Raw genomic sequence first — 21723 nt, 5'->3', positions numbered from 1 at the left:
AGTCTGTTAAGCCAAACGGAGGGCATTTTGGTCATTTCGTCTTTAGAAATGATTTTTGACCGATTTGCCCAGTTAAGTAAATAATTATTATGATCTAAAATATGAATAAATATTGTTAAAAATTGAATTGAAAATGAGTAGAAAAGAAAAGAAAAGAAAAATGAAAGAAATTGAGAATTATGACATCACATGATGTCATTAACATGCCTCCACCCAATCACAATTTGACAAATTAAATAAAGAGATAAAAATGAGATAAAAACAAGCCCAAACAGCCATCTTCCTCATTTTTTCTTCTCATTGCCGGAAATCTCTTAATTTTCATTGATTTCCCTCCATAAAATCCTAAACCTCCTTCATTAAAACTTGTCTACACTACTTGGGAAGGTGTTTGGCTGCCAAGAAAACTAAAAAAAGTGAAGGAAATTGAAGGGAAAATTCTGCCCTCCTAAGGTTAGTGCTAACTCTTACATTTTTCTTTTTATTCCATGTTAGGAAGTTCAGGTGAATGAGAAATTGTTAAGAAATTGAATAAAACACTTATGTAGGAGTATGTATGAATTGTGGCAGCCAAGAGAGGGTTAGGGTTTTGATGGTTTAATTGCAATTAAGTTTGTATATTAATGTCAATTAATGTATACATATGACTTGGAGTTTAATGAAGTTGAATTTTTTTTGAGTTTGTATGAGAATGAGATTTGATCAATTAGGGTTAGTATGAAAATTGAAGATATTGTGTTTGAATGGTTAATTGGATTTCTAATGGTCAATTAGTGACCATTTGATGAAGTTTGACCCTAAATTGGAAGTAATTGTGGCTTTGAAATTAAAAGTGGTATGCTGCCCCCATTGTGCCATAATACTAGACTTGAGTCCAGTATATTCCTAGGGTCATAACTTGAGCTATGTTACTCTAATTGGTTCAAGGCTAATTGGACATGAAACTAGACACATAATTGTACAACTTTGGTGAAGAAACCATGCCCAGAAAACCAAACCAAGTGGACCAAAAGTTTGTCCTAATCCGGGTGACCTGCAATCTGCCTGGGCAAAATGACCAAATGAACAGTGTTTGGTCATTTGGCCATAACTCAATGTAGAAAGGTCTAATTGACCTGAAATTTTACCAGAAATAAGCTGAGATATAGACCAACAACTTTCATGAAGAAACCTGACCCAAATTATGAACATAAACTAGTCAAATTGCCAACCAAACTTAGGTTACTAAATCTGACAGAACCAGTTTTGCCCAGAATTTTGGAATCTGTCCAATCCGGCCAGTTATGGCAAAATGACCATAACTTGAGCTACAAAACTCCAAATAGAGTGATTCAAAAAAGGAAATGCAACTAGACAAAATAAGAAACAACTTTCATGTTGATCAGTTTATCAAATTCCCACTGCAAAATTGACCAATGGAACAGTAAAAACAAGGCATGAAAACTGAAAATTCTGTCCAATTAACATTAAGCTTGGAAATGGTATTGGCAACCAATACCAACAAATTTTGAATGCAAAATGTGGTATCTTGGAGAACTTAGGTTCAATAAATTTATTATGTATTAAAAAGTCAACAATTTGAGTGAATAGTATTGTGAATAGTAATACAAAGACACAAAGTATAATAACTAAATTGGTAGAGGAAATTAAGGTATGAAATTTGGAATCCATGAAATATTCATGGATTACTTGGAATAGAAATAGTAATTTACCTAAATGACTTAATAAACATTTAAGTTATGTGAGTATATGATTAAGATTTGTATTCCCCTTACAAGTAGGTCTAATAAAACATAAGTAATACCACTTGAATATGAAATGAAATTAAACTAGATGGATTATTGAATATAAATAGGATGAGGTTTACATTAGGATTTATGTTTCCATTACAAATAAGATAATAACACCTTGTATGAATTATGAATTTATATAAATATTGTAATGAATAAATGAATCATATGAAAATATAAATGAAACATTAGTTCTATTTATAAGAGAAAGGAATAATGTTTTGAGTACAATGGTATATGAACACCATTGTTATGAATTGTGATCAATATTAATGATGTAAGAAATGTATGAATAGTATGATGAATGTATAAATTATGAAATTTATCATGAAATAATAAAGTCATAAAACACAATATATTAATATTTAATGATATTATGTGTCCTTGTATTGCCTAGACATGGGTGTCAGATTGGATAGTTTGGCATGCCAATAGGGTATTGTTTTAGCAGTACTGCGAAAGGATTTATGCCTGTATTCATGGCTTTGTGCCCGTATTCATGGCTTTATGCCCGCATTCATGGCTTTATGCCAACATTCATGGCTTTTTATGCCTGATTATGTGTTATCATGACTTTTTAGCCATACTGACTGCATACGTGGTTGACGTTCTGCGTCCCATGGTATGACGGCCCGAGACACCGTGGTGTCCAGTGCCAACGACCCGTTATCCAGTTTAGTCAGCCTGTCATAGGTTACTTGGGCAGTGAAATTTATTGAAATAAGTTAAGAATATTAGCAATTAAAAATATTAGAAATTAAATAAAATAAATGAGTAAGATGACCTAAAATAAATTAGAATAGTTATTTATTAGAAAGAATCGAAATGAACTGGACCGATATTAAAATTTACTTATTATGAGATAATCTGAGACAACCTAGCAAGTATTGAGTTGCTAAAAGATTAGCAAAGAAAATTATAACATACATAAATATTGCAAATGTGGCTTACATAATAATATAAGCATAAATTTATTATTTTTAGATATTTTTTTATGTACATTATTACTGTACATTGAAAAAATAAACATTTCCAAAGAAGACTAAATTAGGATAAAACATATTAAATTTTAGAAACCGCATGTGAAGTATAAATAAATCTTAATTATTTGAATTATGTTTGATTTCTATCTTTATTTGTATATTATTTTCTTGTTATATTATTGCACCACTAAGCAGCAATGCTTAGCGCGATGGAATTGTTTTCTCGCGCAGGTACTGAAGGTAAAGCCCAGATAAAAATATTAAACAGAGATTTTGGAGTTCTGATCTGCAGAAGTGTCTGAAGTATTCAAGGTTGTCACCTCCTCAGCAATGCATGTAGATAGGGCCCATATAGATTATATTTTATATTTTGTATAAAATTCTTAGATATTGTATTGTAATGTATATTATGAACAGGTAATTAATAGGAATGCGATGTAAATTAATTAATTAGTTTTTTTATATGTAATTAATTTATATATCATGTAAATTATGAAATTATGTAAATTAATGAAATTTGAAAATTTTACTTACGTGATTTATGTATGAATGAGATTGTATGGATTTGAAGACAGATTTGAAATATATAGATAATGCATGGAAATGAATATGAAATTGAGATATATGAATGAGATGTGAATTATGAGATGGTTATGAAAATAATTGATGAGATTTTTATTGTAAAATATTATTGAAATTTTCAAACAGGTGAATAGTATAACACGTCAAACGATAATAAAATAGGAAAAACTCCGTTGGTTTTTCCATCAAAAAATAATTGATCTTAAAAATATAACAAGATCAAATTATTAAAATAATAAAGTAAGACAAGATAGGGTGCTTCAGTACCGAATGTAGCACGCCTTGCTCGGCTGCACTGTAGTCGGGTGAGGGGTGTTACAACAATAATTGCAGCAAATTATTTAAAAACAAATGATTGAAAACAGAGAAACTATGTATGGTCACTAGAGAGAGAAGATATTTATTTGTAGTGGTACGCTAGATTTATTTTTAATGGGTATAATTGGATTTTTAATAAAAAATTAAGGATACAATAGAAAAATAAAAAATAAAATAATTTTCAGCTCTCACTGCTTATACTCCAATTTGGGGTGTAAAAAAAAAATAGGATTTGAGGGGTAAGGGAGGATAAGCTTTACCCTTACTTACCCTTATCCTTTACTAACTCACCTCTTCCCAAACAGGGATACAATAATTACTTACGCCTCGTTACCCTTATTTTTTATAATTTTAACATTTAATTTTAATTTTATATCCGATATATATATATATATATATATATATATATATATATATATATATATATATATATATAAAGAGTAAGGAAATATTTCTAAGGTTATGACATATATATATATATATATATATATATATATATATATATATATATATATATATATAAAGAGTAAGGAAATATTTCTAAGGTTATGACATATAATACTTTTCTTGAATGATTGTCACGTGTCACATTTTATAAATATTATTATTTACACTAATTATTCTTAAATTTTCTAATTTCTCTTTTAATTATTATTATTACCTTAACATTTATTATTTTAGTTATTATTTCTTTTAAAATTTAATTTTTTTTAAATTAAGACATTTTGTAGTTAAATGTAATATTAAAAAATTATTTATATTATTTTATAAATATGAATTATTATTTAAATTTTTTATTTATCTTTTAATTATCATTATTATTTACAATACTATTTTAACATTTATGATTAAAATTATTATTTTTTTAAAATTTTATTTTTTAAAATTAAGACCTTTATGATTAAATATAATATTTAAAAATTATTTAAATTATTTGTTTATAATTATTTTATGCAAAAACATTATTTGCTATATATTACCTTCTATAATAATAATAATAATAATAATAAGGTCATTGGTGGTTATTAGTTTTAAAAAAATTGACTATTAATTTGCGATATCATAATCAATCATAAATAATATCCTTTATACTAATTATTATTTAATTTTAAATTAATTCATATGTTTAATAAATATTTTTATTACATTGTTATATTTCTATTATTTTTGTTATAAAATATTTGTTAAAAAATTTGAGAGATAAAATGTATAGTCTATATAAAAACTTATAAAAATAAAATATAGAGATTTGACTTATTTATAATTAGTATGTATTATTTTTTTATATAAATAATTTAATATTTTTTTATTTCACTTTTCTAAATTTAATTAATGCCTATTATTATTATTATTATTATTATGGCCATTTAATTGAAACTCCTAAGTTAATAAGAAATATTTTACTGTTATAAAAGTTAAATTTGAATGTTTTTTTCTATTGTTTTTAATTAAATAATATTTAATTATAAATTAAATTTTTATTTAAATAATTATCATTTATTTATCTGTATATAATATGTCATATGAGACATATAATTTATGTCAAATACTTATCAAGTATTTTTATTTCACCTAAATGCTCTTAAATCTTTTTTTATTTACATTATTTTTTTATTATTTCTTTTAAAAGTTATTACTCATTATTCTCAAAAATTATTATTTTAATTAATATGCATTTAATTATTAATTTTTTATAAAATTTTTATTTAATATTTCTTAAACTTTTAAATATTTTATTTCATTATAATTATATATCTAATGGAATTATAACTAATATTTTGATTATTCATATATTTTAATAGAATTATTTTTAAATTTCAATTAAATATCTATATTTTTATGTATAAATTATCTCTCAACTATATTTTTATATAGAAATAAAATTTTAAAAATAAATTATAAATATGATTGCATCAAAAATTTAGCTACATATAAAGATGATTAAAAAAAATTAAAGTTATAATATTAAAATTATAGAGTTTATCTTTTAAAAAATAATATGTATTTTTAATATTTATTATATTAATAGAAAATGAAGATATTTTAAATTTTAATTTTTATAAAATATATTTATTTTATTATCATAAGTGATAATCATTTTTGTCAAAAAATTATTTTATAAAAAATATAGTAAATTAATAAAAGAAATTTATATTTAGATATAGTATTTTTTTTAAAAATAATATAATATAATGTTATTTTTAATTAATAATAATGTTATATATTTTAATTATTATTAAAATTAAATAATTCAATTTATTATTAGTAATTTATTTTTTTGTTATATTAATAAAAAATATTATATTTATATATTTTTAAAATAATATTATTTTCTCATTAATCTAATATAATTTTTATAATTTATAAAAAATAAACATCAATTTACATAAATTATGAGATAAAATATAAAAATTTCATGATTTTAAATTATTTTTTAAAATAAAGTTCTTTTATTACATTTTAAATGAAATAATCATAAAAATCATTATTAATATATATATAAAAAGAATTAACTAGGTATTTTAATTAATTACACTATAAATTAATTAAATATTTATTATTATGACAGATAAAAATTTATTTAAATTAAATAAAATTAAAGAAAATTTTTAATTTAAAATTAATTTAATATTAATAATTTATATTTTTAAAATATAATTAAAAATTAAATTAAAAAATAAAAATCATAAATTATTCATACATAATATAGATATAATGCTAATTTACATAATATTTTTCAAAAAACACATTGAAATTACTTTTAAAGGGTACTTATATTTTAAATTTTCAATGTCAATGTACATTATTAATATATCACTACAAAAACTGTATAGAGCTTTACTTTTCTTCTTACTGGGAGCTAAAACCATCATCCACCTTTGAAATCCCAATCCAACGGTTCAAATTCAAATGGAGTAAATTTAGTTGAATGAAATCGCTTTGATCTCTGTTTCTCCTGTAATTTTGTTCCCCTTTTTTAAGTTAGCAAAAACCATGTCCAGTTGAATAACACAGTTCTCCAAATTAAATATCACAAGTTAAAATTTGGGGCTAAATTCTGAAAGACTCCATCGGTTCTTCGAGCTAACTCTTTGTTGATGGCGGAGGCATTTCAAGCTTTTGAATTGACGTTTTAAGCTCTAATTGAATGGCAGACCTTGAAGGGGCTAAGATGACCTCTTTCCAAGCTGAGCCGGATTCGTAGATTGGGCTTGGGTCAGAGTAAAGCTCGTAGATAGATTCTGCATCAGAGTTTAAATTGCTCACATTTGTCAAGCATTTGATTTCTTCTGGATCAATTAGCAGCTTGTTATCTCCATCTTTCCTCGCAATCAGCTGTATTTCAAACCCAACAAAAATGAGAGTACATTGTAGTGTGGCATAAACTAGAAAATAGTGCTAGGCTTCTTGTTGAAATTTATAACATTAGAGGCCCATGTGTCATATGTGATGTGTTGCCAACCTCTAAGCCTTTGTAATTTAACAGACACAGCCAATCAGGCCATGTCTTCCCAGAAATTATATTATTGGATGAGACATTGGATTCCTTCCTTTTTAATAAGCGGATGAGACATAAGATTAAGAAAAAAAGATATGGACTATTCTCATTTCTGCAATTCAAGCTCATTGAGCTTCTATTCTAAACGAAAAAAAAAAGAAGAAGAGCAAATTGTCCATAGAAGTATGTTACGTCATGAAAATAACAGTCTTCAAGAATTAAAACATAGTAAAAAAATCATACCCTAGGTGGTCCTCCTACTGCATTGGTGCAGTATAGCCTGGCACTGTCAACAAGTTGGCAGTATCTTCGAAATGCAGCTGCAAATCTCTGGTGAGACTTCAACTGTGAGCCAACTCTCACAGCTCTTCTAGTAATTATAGCTCTCCTGTTCAATTTTTTTACAAAAAAATTATCCAATTTGAATTAGATTATCCGTAAAATATATTCGTAAGCATTGAAAATGACATGTTTAGATTCACACCTGATGCCTCTAGCAACAGCAAGATAAGCATCACAAACAACACCAACCATCTCTATCCTATATGATTTCTTTTCCTGAATTTCATCTTCCTCTCTTTCCCAGTAATTTTCAGTAATGGTTCCATCGGCAGCCACTTTGTATCCTACTCCCATTCGATATCTGTATTTGTGCACGTTACGTGCCATTGCAATCGTCTGCTCAACAAAAGGCTCCCATGAGAGGGTACCATCCATGATCACATCTCGACCCTCGTTCAATGCAGTTACTAGGAGAGATGATGCAGCATCAGTTGATGATTGGTGCACCTAATCCATATAAGCAAGATTTTTTTAGTGTGAATTTTAACAAGTTATAATCAGGAGAAAGAGAGATTACAGCACCAATTCAGCTGTTTGAAGCATGTCATCGTGATGACCCATAGCGCTTATGGCTCTGTAAATAACATCCGATTCCTTAAATGCGTCAGCCTCTACGATTACCGGTGCTGCTCCCGACCAGAATGACCTGCCAACTTATTCAATTAATGAGATCAATCATGTGAATACAAATGCATCATAAGAGTTGTTTTTAGCGAGGATTAATTAATTAATTACTCCTTGAGAATGTCTTTGATGACAGTGCTCTTGCCAGCCCCCATACCACCACCCATGAGTAGCAGCACCGGACTCCTCTCACTAAGGGCGACTGGCACCATCAAATTAGAACTTTGTGAATCACCCTTGCCGATTGCTTTCATCTCCTCCACCAGCGTAGAGAAGACCCTCGTTACCTTTAAGTCCTTATTCACCCTTTCAAATCTTTGTTTCCTACCGAATCAAACTGGTACAAATTATAAAATGTTTGGTTTTGAATTATTTAAGATTAGAGCTTGCTTAATTAGTATTAACTAAGGAAATCACTTGCAAAATCAGCACTAATACAATAAATAAATTATTTAAATTAAAGCTGTGGGTGTCAAAAAAAGAGTTGAATTTCTTATGGGACCACAAGGCATAAATATTAGAATAATGTAGTGTCAAAAAGTAAAATAGCATAAATATATGTTCTGTAATGCAATAGAATTTTTCTAAAGTCTTGATGCTATAAGATATTTTTGATAAAACCAAAAGATACTCGATTAGTGCATTAGCTAGTAAAAGAAGAAAAATCATTTAATGTCATTGCACCTAATAGAGGCTCTGATCATTTAATGTCATTGCACCTATTAAATTTATTATAAATTTAATATATAAAATATATAATGAGATCGATTATTAAATATATAAATCACATATACTTATATCTATAAGATATTAATTTTAGATAAAAATTTTCTTAAACATTCGAAATTTTTTTTGAGATTACAACTATTTTGATTAAAAATAATTTTTTTTAATTTTAATTAAAATTTAAAATTCTATAATTTTCATAATAATTTTAACAAAATAAAAATACTTTTTAATATAATTGATTTAAAATTTTATAATCTCAAAAATAATTTAATATCACTAAAAGTTTATTATTAATTCGATTCGATTCAATTAGTTATATCCATATTAATTATACTTACAAAACTCGGTTTGATTCAGTTGTTTATACCCATATTAATTGTATTTGCAAAAATTTAAGTACAATATATGCTATTACAATTGATAAAACAATTCTAGTAATTCTCTAGCTCATATACAGAACCAACTGGGGATACTACACAGAAGAAAAAAAAAATTATTTCAAGTTGAATATAATATTACTATTGACAAAAAAAAAAAGAATACAATATTACCATTAATAATAAAGGAGGCAGCATGACCGAGAAGGATGCAATATTAAATTTGCTAAACACTATAGATGACATAATTATCAGAGAGAAAAGTATACTGCAGGTTACAGAGAAGCCTAACCTTGTGGCTGCCATTACAAAATCTTTCAGCTTCAGCTTCTTCTCTGATTCATCATTGATCACCTGTCATTAGTTCATGCCAATCAAAGAAGAAAACCAGAACTTAAATAAGAAACTTGAGAGCTTTAGCTTTTAATTGATTAATGGGTGGGTATTGTATGTACCTGAGTGATCAAATGGGAGACTCGAGTCCAGTGAAAGGCAAAGTAACTGAGGATGCATCTTTCAAACTCTTCTATCAGCTTCACGTACAGACACTCAGCCTCAGCTTCATTAGCAAAAAATTCATAGATGTTACCCTCACAATCTTTAGATTTTCTCAAATAATCATACGCCAATTTGCATATCTGTGGACACTCATTTGGATCTGCAAATCCCAGTTGCCTAGCTGCACCGCACAATCAAAACAGTAACACTATTTTTCTCTCTCTTTTAGAAAGGAAAAAAAAAAAAAAAAGAACGAGTCTGCAGCATGTGTAATCACCAACATAGTGAGAGAATCTTTCAAGATTTCCAACACGGCCAGATCCTGTTCTGTCTAGCTTTGGGATGATGCTTATTGTTTCATCTCTTTTAGCATTCGACATTTTCCGGTAGTATTGTGTAGCAGCGGCGGTGACCAGCCCCAAGAAGGAGGCATAGAGGATCCGTGTGAGGATGACCTTTCCGGAGTTATTATTACCTGAACAAGAGAGTAAAGAAACCATATTACTATAATAAATGGCCCTGTGAGAGACACAGGAAGGGAAAGAAAAGGAGAAAAGAAGGTAACGAGGCTCACCATGCTGCATCTTGTTGGATGGGAATTGATTTTTTTTTTCAACTGAGAATTGAATTAAAGCTGGCTTTCTTGATAATGGACCGGTCAGATTAATGGGGTTATCCTTTGTATAGCAAGTGCTAGTGGATTTGTGGGTCAATGGAATATCAATTTCCACAACAGCTTTCATCACGAATTAAATTGAAACCATATTTTAATAAAAAAAAAAAAATAGCAATATTGTTTAATTATGAGGGACGAATAACTTGACCAATGACTTAATTCTTTTTTCCAGTTTAACAAAAAAGACTCTTCCTTTTACTGCAAGATTGTTGGAATAAATTAAAAGAAGGTAAAAATGTTCCTTTAAGTCCTTGTAAAATACTTTAATAGTAACTTAAACCCTTTTCAATTTTTTTGGGTCATTTAAATTCTTAATAATTAAAAAATGCATAAAGAGATTCACATTAAAGACCAAATGAGTAAAAAAAAATCACGTGCACATCATGTGATGGACAGGCATTAAAATCGCATCCTCAGTCCCTTCACTATATGCTCTCAGTAATGGCATCTCTCTGCTCTCTCCCTTTCATCCTCTCAGTCCTTATACTTTATGCTCTCTCCCTCTTCCCCTTAGTTTCTTTTAGATATGCCTCTAGATTGCATTGAATGGATGAGACATATAAACTCCAACAACTAAACAATAATCTGAGTAGCGACAGTCATGGCGTACCTTCAATTCCAAGTCCCTTTCAAGGTGTACATATAATCCTTTCAATTTCAGCCCTTTTTTTAAATTTTGTTTTCTCTATCTTTGTGTTATTTATTTCCCCTCTCAGTTTGATGCTCGAATAGGTAACAATTTCTTTTCCTTTAATGAAAGATGGCGGCTTTACGGGTGGTATTACTTCACAGGAGTGGGAAATTCTGGTTGTGATGATTATGTGTTGGGTTAATTTGGGTTTTGAAGAGTTCTATTGTGAAATTGACTTGTGTTTTAAATGTGGGTAGCAAAATTTTGAGAATTTTTAGGGTGTTTTTCCAGTTTGAGTGAATTAAAGGTTATTACTGTGAGAATGGCATATAGTTTCATCAAATGCTTTTCAAAACTCCTATACACTTGATGTTCTTTTCAATTTTTAGGTAATTTGAATTTAGGACCTTAATTGCTATTGGGAATATATGGATAGATGATAAAACTGGCACAGAGGGGACATAAGATTATTATTGGACGCATGCTTTGAATTCTGAAGAAATCAATGCAAGAATCAACAAGTACAGTGACTTCGTTACTGGAAATTTCTTGAGCATCTGTCATAAATATTAAGACCTAAGTGATAAGGAAGTTGGGGACCTTGATGCTTACAACATTTATGCACCACTTTGTAATCAATTAACACCAAAATCTGGCTCACCTGGTTTTGTCAAAGACTTCAACCTTGCTTCAGTGACAATGTATTGTCCTATCTAAATCTTGTTGAGGTTATGTTCAATAATCTAGTGAACTTTACCCCAGTGGATTCATGTGCCATGCTATGAGAATTCATCTTAGTGTTTTAGTTCTGTTTTACTAGCTGACCTTGGGGTTAACGAAGAAATGTAGAGTAGGAGAAGTGAGCAAGTGAAATGCTAATAAGAACATATTCACGGTATTATCTATTGTTTGCTGCATATGCAGAAGATGGTAAATGAAAATTTTTATTTGTTTTTATGAATCTTAATTAACCGAGAGTTAACACTATTAATTTTGGGTATCTTTATAACTTTTTTTTAATTGTTAAGGGTTTAAAAGGCCTAAAAAAATTATCAAAATTTAGGTGAGTATTAAAATATTTTATGAAAGCTTAAAAGAGTCTTTTATAAAGAGAAATATGAAGCGAAGACATGTTAAATAAAGTGAGTGATATATCTTTAACTACTAGATAAAGTTAGGTTAGATATATTTTCAATTTTTAAGTTGCCTTAACAGTTCATTAAAATATTAAAATATGTATATTTATACATAATTAATTCACAGAAATTTCGTTAAAATTAAGAAAAGATGTGGAACTCAATTTGCATTTTTAATCAATAAAAATATATTAATTAAATTTTATATTTATTGAGGAAAAAAGTCTTTCTTATTTTTTAATTTGCAATTTGTATAGAATATAAATAACTTAAGTAATATATACCACATGCACGTATTAATTGAGTCAATGTTTTTAATCACATGTGAAAATAAAACATATTATTTCAGTGGAGATATCATGTGGAATATTTTACCAAATATTCGTCCCAACCAAGCCATTTGCACATATTTAATGAGTCAATGCTTAAATAATTATATAGCATTAGTATAAATGTGAATGAGTTGAGAAATCATGTGCTATAATTTTAGTTTGAACAGTCCAATATTCTTTATTAGTGCTCTTTTAAACTATGATTAAATTAATCAAGTGCTATGCACCTAAAGTTGATTTCAAATTAACTATCTTTAAGTTTTTAGGACTCAAAATCAGTGTTGACAATTGGTCTTCGTGACCCAGTGCATGCCAAACTCAAGACAAGGGAGAATTAAATTATATCACGTCCATGCCTACTTTACATCTTTTTCCCTCCACCTGAAACGCGTCTCTCCCCTTTAGTCAATCAGATTATAATTGATTTTCACTCCTTTGAATTGATCGGGATAGCAACGATTATGATTTGGCCATTGGATACACTGTAAAATGTTTGATTGATGAATCTGTTGGACGAGAGAGATGTCCCACATTTGCACATATTCCTCAATCCTCCATCTCTAATTGCTTTGCATTCGAGATAAAACGAAAGAAAAATAAAGGGATTTGCGTTAATCAGCCCTGTGAGCATCAGACTACAAAATATTCCACAATTGTTGAGGACAATCGATATGACCAGCAAGGGAATTTTTTGCGACAAAATCTGCAGCCTTGTTTGCAGATCTCTTAACTAAAGAAAAGGAGACTGCATGAAAACGAGAACACAGCTTTAATTGCCGAATTGTTGCACTAATTCTCCAGCTTACACTCCACACTGAATCTTGGATTGCTTGATACAAAACAGAACAATCTATCTCATGCCGAATAGACTGAGCTCCCTAATTTAAGAGCTTCAGGGAGGGCTAGTGCCTCGCCCACTAATGGAGTAGTAGCTTGGATGTGCGGGCTAGGCTGTCAATGATATCTCCCTTGTAGTTCCTAACCACCACTGCTGCAACTGCAAACTCACAGTTTTCCTTCAAAGCTGTATCGCTATTAAACTTTAGGAATCCAAGCTGAGGAGACCACTCAGTGGGGGAGGGACTGTGATGATCATTCATCAAGCTCATTACGATTCTCCAAAACTTCAACCAGTTCAGAAAAACTGAAGCTTATACCACAAGCAACTGCAATAGGATCAGGAGTGCTATGTTCAAACACTGCCTTCTTGTGTTCCTTCCATATAATCCAACAGGTTATAGCTATCAGCATCAAAGAATCATTATCTACATGGAATTCCTGCAACAAATCCGTCCACTATTGGGCAAAAGAGGAAAATCCAATAGAATTTGGTCTGTAATTGCATGGGCTAGATAGCCATGTAGCATGAGCATGATTACACCAGAACATCATATGTTCCACCGTTTCTGGATTATTGCCACAAATTGGACAATCAGCACCATTTGTGTAAGCAGTGAACTCCAAACTACAGAACTATCATCTGCAATTGATTTATGCCTAAAAGCCTCACATTTTCTTCTCTTCAGCTAAAAGCCCAACATTTTCTTCTCTTCAGCTTTCAACCTCAACTCTTCTTTGGAAGGCAAATTGCCACCACTCCTTGAGGTAGCAGACCACCATGCCACGAGCTCATCCTGCAAAAAGCAGAGAGAGATTCAGCCAAAAGTTTAAGAAAATATAAGCCACAAGCTACAATTCAAATAGATGTTTTTTTTTTTTTTTCCTTATTAGGGATAAGATAAATATTGATCAGTATCATCTTCTCAACTCAGAAAACATTCTCGGCTGAAAAGAAAATAGCCATATAAATTTATTGGACTGCATGAAAGGGTTTGAGCTCCTATAGTGGCAGATCCAGAAAAAACTTATTGGTGGAAGCAAAGCACATACACATATATATATTGATGTACTGAAAAAATTATTTGATTTAAATGAAGGCATATTTAAAATATAGTGGGGCCAATGCACGTAAATATATATTGACATATTAAAAAAAATATAATGGTAGCAATTTCATAGAAATAAAAATTATATAAATAAATTTTATATAAACAATGGGACAATTAGGCTAATTGATTGGGGGTGATTCCTGAAAAAGAAAGGATTTATCGGAGAATTTGTAAAGGAAGAGTGGGGGGCAGTGGGCTAAATCCATTGCTGAGTAGTGAGCACTTGAGCTCATAAAATCTAATAGAAATAAATTGATCAAAGTTCAGTTTTGAGCTATTAGCTTAGACAACATAAATTCAGAGTAAGAATTTGAAGCAACATGCCAGAAAATGAAGCCAGATTTTCACCTCAAGGAAATCATGGTTGGAGACGTGTTGAGTTTCAACAAGACATTTGATCCCACCTACATTGACAGCAATAGATTTTTTGGAATTTTGCGGTGAACTCTCCACTTGTGCTCCTGTGCAATCAAACAAAGGGAAAAAATTGCAAAATGAGCCACTGTGAAATACTAGCACTGATGAGTTGCCTTCCGAACAAAATAATTTGGTAAGAAATGTGAAAATCATCTACAAGTTCAACTCAATAGAAGGGCTATGGAGTGCAAGATTTTAGCGATACCAGTAATGCAAGCTACATAGTATCCAGTTCCCCCAAGGCCCTCTTGCCACTTCCCAAGCCGCACGCGCAGGAAAAACCCATCAAGACGTGAGAGTGGCATGTGGGAGTTTGTCCATCTGATAACCATGCAACATTGAAAAATCAGTTAGAGATAAGAAGAGATTTATTGAGATCAGTTTAAGATTCAAAAATGAAATTAGATCAGCAGAAGTTTCTAGAAAATAAAAGGAAATGAGACTTGCCATTCCTAGAGCATCACAATATTTAAGTTGCTAGTTATTTAGGTACTAACATGTCAAACGCAGGAGCATGTTTATCAAATATTCTTTCTCCCATAAACAGGAGCATGTTTTCACTAAATTGTGAAAGACGCAGAAAGTAAGTTGGATTGTGAATGCAACAGCCCGATACGTGCATAAAAAAGTATGGTGTCAATTGAACAGACTCAAATCAAAGTCCTCTTATCTATTTGTTTTAAATTAGACAGAAAGATGAATCCAATGTTTTGCAAAATGATGTCTGTGATCTGTTTATCTAAAAATTTACCTGTTTCTAATAAGCTGCAATACAAACAATTTCAGAAGGGAAAAAACTAACCAGGGCCTACCATTTTTGGAATTTGTATATAGTGGAATGTAATTTAATGCTTACAAGCTAATCGCTAGGAGATGTTCTCATCAAAAACTGGTATGGAAAATGAATTCACTGAGGACAGGTTAATTAATTTGATCTGCTTACTTGAGAATATCTGTTCGCAACAAATGAAGCCTTCTTATGGCATCAAAGATTCCCTTTGGTACATCAGAAATCTCATCATTGACAAGTTCATATAATGGCTCCATTAGGTTTTCTTTCAACTTTTTCTCTCTTGAACTTGAAGCAATTTCTTTCCCAAAAAATTCAACATTCCATTTCTGGGTCAAATTCAGATCTTTCTCCATTCCAGAATCATTTCTATCACAAACTGTAAGTGGACCAGCAGCAATGTCTCTTAGCTTTGGATTGTCTTCAATGCTTACATTAAGCTGCATTTTGCTAGGACCACATTGGTTGACCAAAGAAGCATCATATTCTGCTTGATTCCCTACTCTTGAAAATGCATCAGGACATGCAACAGCCCAATGATTGAGCTGAAAGCATCTAATACACACGCAAGGTAGTTCATTTACCCAATTATATGAATTGATATTTCTCAGAAGATCTTCAAGCTCAGTATCAGTTATCTCTGAACATTCTTGCAAATGGTGACCCTTTATGCCACAAAAAAGGCAGGTCATGGTTGCACAAGCTGCATTTTCTGGTTCATCTGATGGCATGAAGTGTCTGAGGGCGTCCAATCTCCTTGCAAAGACAGAAGCCATTGCCTCTGAAGTTTTGAATCTGGGGGAAGGTAAGATAGGGTTAAGTTTATATATGGACTTATCATTGTGGTGTCCTTTGATCTTATAGGAACCAAATGAAGCCTCAGTAGCAGTACCACAATTTCGCACATGCAGTAGCTCTTCATTTTCATTTTCATCAAAAGAACCAAGAGGACTCTGCAGTTCAGGTTTCTGCCTCTGGCCATCAGAAGAGCAGTTGAGAGACTCACCAGTACTTTTTTTGGAAGGATCCTGGTTCAACAAAGAACCAGAAGTTTTTGGGGTAAACCGAGCTATCCACAAACTCTCCAAAGGGTCACCTTTGTGATTAAAATTACAGGCTGTCTTTCCTTCAAATGGCAGTTCAGAATCAATTTTCTCAACATTGTTTGTCTTATGTTTACCCCGAGAAGAATTGGAGCTTGTTCCATCTCTCTCCTTACCAGTTGCCAAATTGCATGAATGTTTGTTCACTGTAGAGTTACCCCCATTGTTTTCCTGAATGGCAGCAAAACTCATAGATACATCGTTAGAATGGACCACCGGAATCTCTTGATTGCCACATGTAGACTCATTGAACCTATCATTTGATGGCAGAAACCGTTTGTAAACATTACCAGTCACCATCTGACAAGCTATTGGAGTAGCATCCAAATCGTATATCCTATTATCAAGCTCATGTTCTTTCAATCCTTCTGTTGGATGATCAACATTCAACATGACGGCTTCTTCACACTTTGTCTTTCGGCAATACAAGGACTGAAAAATGGATTGAAATCCTATAGTTCTGCACCCAGGATCTTTGTTTCTGTTGCTTGTGATAAGATCCTGATCAGGATTCTCAGGTCCATGACTGGGATTTGGAAGGGCAGGAGAAAGAGAAGGTACCTCGCCTTCACTTGATTTCGAGAACCCCTTCATCATGTTTGAGATCCAATTCATGAATGAGCTATCTTGTTTAATTAGTGATGAAGAATTGGGACTTTCTTGAATTTGCCTTTTTACTCTTTTGCTCCCTACAATCAATTGTCGCTCAAAGTTCCATCTCCGCTTTCCAGTTGAAAATAGCCCAGCACTGTTACAGCTTTCAACACTCTCATGGCTCCCATCCTCCTCATTTAACATCATTTCATTTGCATCTCCATCAGATAAAACCTTAGACTTGCCTTTTGTATCCCTTTGGATTCTGCTTTTAGTGAGAGACTGTTTAACTGCAAGAACCTTGTCTGTAGGAACTAATTCATCATCCTGCTGAGTGCTATTTTCAACTCTATCGGCAGATTCCAATGCTAAAATATTAGTTGTTGGACCACAAGCATTTTCACCATGTGAAGTTTCTAAATCATTCTCAGCAGTTGACTCCAAATTTTCGAAGGGAAAAATTCCAGGAGGGCTCATGGCAATCTTATTTTTGCGTTTTTTCCCTATAATTGAAGGTGACTTCTCATGTGCTCCTGCATTCTGCATTTTAGTATCATAAGCTTCATATTCTTTCACAGTACGAATTTCAGAGGCCAAAACAATTTCCATTCCTAATGCATGATTCCCATCACTGACACTTGTGTCTCTACCAATAGGTTCCTCACAAGTTTGATTATTTTGTGCCACATCCAGTTTGGGTTTGTCTGTTTCAACTGACAAAATAAGAAATAAATGCCATTTCAGTCAGGTATAAGAGCATTAAAACATAAAGCTACATTATCTTCTGATACACTCAGAGTTAAGACACATATAAGAAGAAGAAAAACAAATCTTATCTTGCTTTACATAATAGGCAAACTGCTTGAGAAAATATTTCCAAAATCAAGCATTGCTATTGCATTAGTAGCAGGAACTCTCAGAATTTTTTCTCTGTTGCAGAAAGTATAAGGCTCTATATAATTTACTTCATTCTCAGAACAACATGAATAAATAATGACTAAACAAACAAGTGTTTTAACAACTCCAGCAACAAGAACTGTTGGGCCATCTAGAGTTATCATCTGGATATGATTTCCCATGATGCTAAACAAAATTGCAAGGATAGCATAATGCAAATTTGTTTTCTCTTGTTCCAGGTATTTCACCTTTTAAAGATTGACTATACCTTCCCCTTTATTATTTCCTGGATCCTCTATCTGTAGAAAAGAAATGTCCACTGCATTTTTCATTTCCTCAGCTGGGTCACCAGTTGCTGCAAAATAAGAGGTGTTCAGTAATTCAGGATATAGATTTGGAATGTACAATGTTAAATATCATAGATTCAAACTCAGCATTACACTTCTCATGATACCTGCATTGCTTGTAGGAAATCTAGTGGAATCATCTCCTCCAGCAACCTCACTCCCCAGATTACATGCTGCCAGAGATGCCATAAAATTTTTTTGGTCGATGGGTTTGTCAATATTTGAGATAGGTATATCAGAACTTGATCCACTTGCCATATTAGTAAGTCCTACACCCCATGAAAGATAGGTATTTTTGTTGGAGAAGCTACCATCAGCACATTTAAGACTCAAACCTTTCTGTGGAGACCAAACCAGTTCAGACAGAGGGTCGGTGGCCACATATGTCATGTTTGAAGCTGCATTTGCACCTGCACCTGGATCATCATTGTTCAGTATTCTCTGACTACACTGATTGGAATAACCCAGAGCAAGGCTTAAATTAGTCACTGTTTCTGTGTTTTTGTCATCATTCATCTTTGGTGGACAAATCCTCCAGTAGGCAATCCTGAAATGCCAATGAGGTCCAGGTCAAAGTCAGACTTCTCCATGGGGCTAAACATGAAAAATCTGTCTACACAAAACATTAGAATCAATATACATTAACATGGAAGCAATGTTTCCAAAAACAGGTTATAAAATAAAATTTTTTGACAAAATAAGTAGAAGTATTGATGTTACTTAGAATTGAATCTGGACCTAGCATATCCTAACCTATCCAATAAAATAATGAATCTAGAAGAATATGGAGATTAAGCAATTCCATTTGAGAGGTAAAATCAACTCTCTGTTGTATGGAAAAGAACCGTCCCACGCTCTCATTTGAGATAAAAGAATCAAATAGGACCCAGATGCCAGATATAAACCAGTAAACCACAGTGCTAGCCCTATATATGTAATCTCCAAGCATAAGTACTAACACGTGACCCAAACTGGGCACTGAATTTTGTGATCATAACATGGGAGTTTGGCACTTGAATGTCTATTTCTGTAGAAGAAAAATATGAAGAAATAAAGCTCTTGTAAAAGTATCAATGAACATAAGTATTTCAAGAGAAGTTATGCCTTTGTACTTGACATATTAAATATAGTACTAGCAAATTAAAAGAGTCTACATGAACCATAAGAATTAAGATGCTAATCCTTGTCGTAAGGGTGTAGTAGATTTATTCAAAGTGTTTTTTTTTTTTTTTTCATTGTATCGATTTTGGATAAGAAATGACATTCCAATTCATATTCCTCTATTTGGAATCTAGAATTTTATAAGAATTTAATTCGATTGATTTCTTTTTGTCAATTCTATCGTAAATAAGGTGGGTTTAGTTGTATAGTGATTATTGACTACAAAATTAGTGCCCAGTTTCTAGTAGAATTCTCAAAAATTAAACAAATGGTCAGCTGTATTTAGCAATGATTATGTTCCCTATTCCTACAGAAACCAACAGAAAAATGATTTAATTAATGTGGCCATTATGGTCAAGAAGGATAGAAACTTTTCAGTTCCTTGCAAGAAAACCCTAACAGAATAAATCCATCATTGCAGGGCATACAAAGAAAGCACAACATATCATTGATCCAGATAAATAATCTCAGAAAAAACAAAAAAAGCTTTCCAATGTCAACAGGAAAGGGAAAAAGACTGAATGATATTTGATCTGCAACATTTTCCACAAACGCATCCTAGAAAAAGAAGAATCAAGATCTTAAATCATCTGGAGGACAAAGAGAATCTAATAAACCCAAGACAGAAAATTTGGGGAAGAATTATGCAAAAAATACCATGAACATTCAAACAGAATCAAGTTACAGCAAAAAAGGTACCTATTATCCTTAAAATCCCTGGAACGTGCCTTCTTTCCTTTACTCCTGTATCATGCACAAATAGCAGAACTTTCGAAACACTGATGCAGCCCAAAACAAGAAACAGGACCCGTATATGAAGTGCGATGGCGAGAAACGGAGAAAGAGAAACAGAGATACAGAAACAAAGAGTTAGAACGAAGTGGCTGCCTTGCGTCCTGCCACAGCAGTAACATGAAGCAGTCTAGCTTTTGCTTAGATTCTCAGGTATGAGGTCCAGAACTTACCACGTGGACCTATGCATGCCAATAGTATCCGTTTATGGCAACGTTATTACAAGTTCTTTTTTTTACTTTAACCAGATCATCGTCAGAGATGCAACGAAGAGGAGGGGGGAGATTTGTAAAATTAATATAATATATTTTAATATTAAAATTTGAAATTTTTTTTATAATAAGATGTGAATATAAACCCTTGTTTTGGATTTACCCATAATTTTACTGTGTATTATTAAATTATTAAATCTATGATTTAAAATTTCATACAAAATTTATAAAATTTTAATTATATTTTATTTTTTATTTATAAATATTTTTTTATTTCTCATCCTCAGTCCCTCCTTTGATAAAAAATTTTCAATCTCTTACATACGCTAGTTGTCCATGTATCTTACATTACAGGTCTTTCACAGTCCTTTCTCAAGTTTTGATAAGTCTACAATTATGCTACCATATATTTCTATACTTTTGCTTTAGCCACTAATTTTAAGTATGAGTATAGTCTAAACTCATCACAAATGTGAGTTTTAATTAGTAATTACTCTTTTTTTATTTTTGTTTGATTGTTTAGTTTAATTTTCTAATTTTTTTTAATACCTATCTCTAGAATTTATTTTCTTATTCATTAGTGAGTGATTACATTTTATATACTTAAATTATTTCATCTATTTTGTTAATTGAAAAAAATTTATATTTTTCAAACAGTATAAGTAAAATTTAAAATAACTTTTTATATATTTAAAATGTTAATAAGGATATTTTAGTAACTTTTATATTTATTATATTATACCAAATAAGAAAAAATTATTAAAATATTCTGTATCATACCATTTTTTTAAGCGTGATAATAATAAAAATTATATATTATAATATAATATAATATGATATAATATGTTAATAAATTATACTGTACACTCGATTCAAATACAGTGTAAATGCTATTTTGACTCTGAAAATGTATAAATTATTACAGAGCAACTTTTCTATTTTGA

General features: G+C 30.9%; 2 protein-coding genes across 7 annotated transcripts; both read right to left on the bottom strand.

Moving 5' to 3' along the window:
• Positions 1 to 6688: 6688 nt before the first annotated feature.
• On the bottom strand, positions 6689 to 10500 carry LOC110635414 (calmodulin calcium-dependent NAD kinase). Its single transcript, XM_058136090.1, has 9 exons — positions 10317 to 10500; positions 10020 to 10217; positions 9700 to 9923; positions 9537 to 9598; positions 8250 to 8462; positions 8037 to 8160; positions 7657 to 7961; positions 7416 to 7560; positions 6689 to 7009 (listed from the first exon to the last, which is right to left on the bottom strand). The coding sequence occupies exons 1-9, from the start codon at positions 10483 to 10485 to the stop codon at positions 6758 to 6760; spliced, it is 1692 nt and encodes a 563-aa protein (XP_057992073.1). The 5' UTR covers positions 10486 to 10500; the 3' UTR covers positions 6689 to 6757.
• A 2605-nt stretch (positions 10501 to 13105) lies between these two features.
• LOC110635415 (uncharacterized) lies at positions 13106 to 20732 on the bottom strand. 6 transcript variants are annotated; one of them, XM_021784732.2, is made up of 8 exons: positions 20475 to 20732; positions 19574 to 20333; positions 18722 to 19161; positions 18536 to 18622; positions 15827 to 18083; positions 15089 to 15204; positions 14815 to 14927; positions 13106 to 14151 (listed from the first exon to the last, which is right to left on the bottom strand). In XM_021784732.2, exons 3-8 carry the CDS (start codon positions 19128 to 19130, stop codon positions 14044 to 14046), a joined length of 3090 nt encoding a protein of 1029 aa, XP_021640424.1. In that variant the 5' UTR covers positions 19131 to 19161; positions 19574 to 20333; positions 20475 to 20732; the 3' UTR covers positions 13106 to 14043. The 6 variants fall into 6 exon arrangements, with proteins under 6 accessions (XP_021640424.1, XP_021640420.1, XP_021640421.1 ...); XM_021784728.2 differs by having other exon boundaries at positions 18722 to 20333; XM_021784729.2 differs by lacking the exon at positions 19574 to 20333 and having other exon boundaries at positions 18722 to 19227.
• Between the last annotated feature and the right edge of the window lie 991 nt (positions 20733 to 21723).

Source organism: Hevea brasiliensis, chromosome 15 (assembly GCF_030052815.1).
Source record: "Hevea brasiliensis isolate MT/VB/25A 57/8 chromosome 15, ASM3005281v1, whole genome shotgun sequence".
Lineage (NCBI taxonomy): Eukaryota > Viridiplantae > Streptophyta > Magnoliopsida > Malpighiales > Euphorbiaceae > Hevea > Hevea brasiliensis.
The sequence above is the reverse complement of the archived record's forward strand: the minus strand, read 5'-3'. Positions and strand labels throughout refer to the sequence as shown.

Bases quoted from the DNA above. Each gene is read 5' to 3' on its own strand.
- LOC110635414 (XM_058136090.1), bottom strand. From the start codon at position 10,485: ATGAAAGCTGTTGTGGAAATTGATATTCCATTGACCCACAAATCCACT. The intron at 8,161-8,249 runs GTAATTAATTAA...ATAAGTTGGCAG, and splicing joins ATCAAAGACATTCTCAAGGA to GTCATTCTGGTCGGGAGCAG. The intron at 7,962-8,036 runs GTGCTGTAATCT...TATATGGATTAG, and splicing joins TGCTTCAAACAGCTGAATTG to GTGCACCAATCATCAACTGA.
- LOC110635415 (XM_021784728.2), bottom strand. From the start codon at position 19,130: ATGAATGATGACAAAAACACAGAAACAGTGACTAATTTAAGCCTTGCT. The intron at 15,205-15,826 runs GTAAGCAGATCA...CATGGTTATCAG, and splicing joins TTGCGAACAGATATTCTCAA to ATGGACAAACTCCCACATGC. The intron at 14,152-14,814 runs GTGAAAATCTGG...TGCTTTTTGCAG, and splicing joins CCAACCATGATTTCCTTGAG to GATGAGCTCGTGGCATGGTG.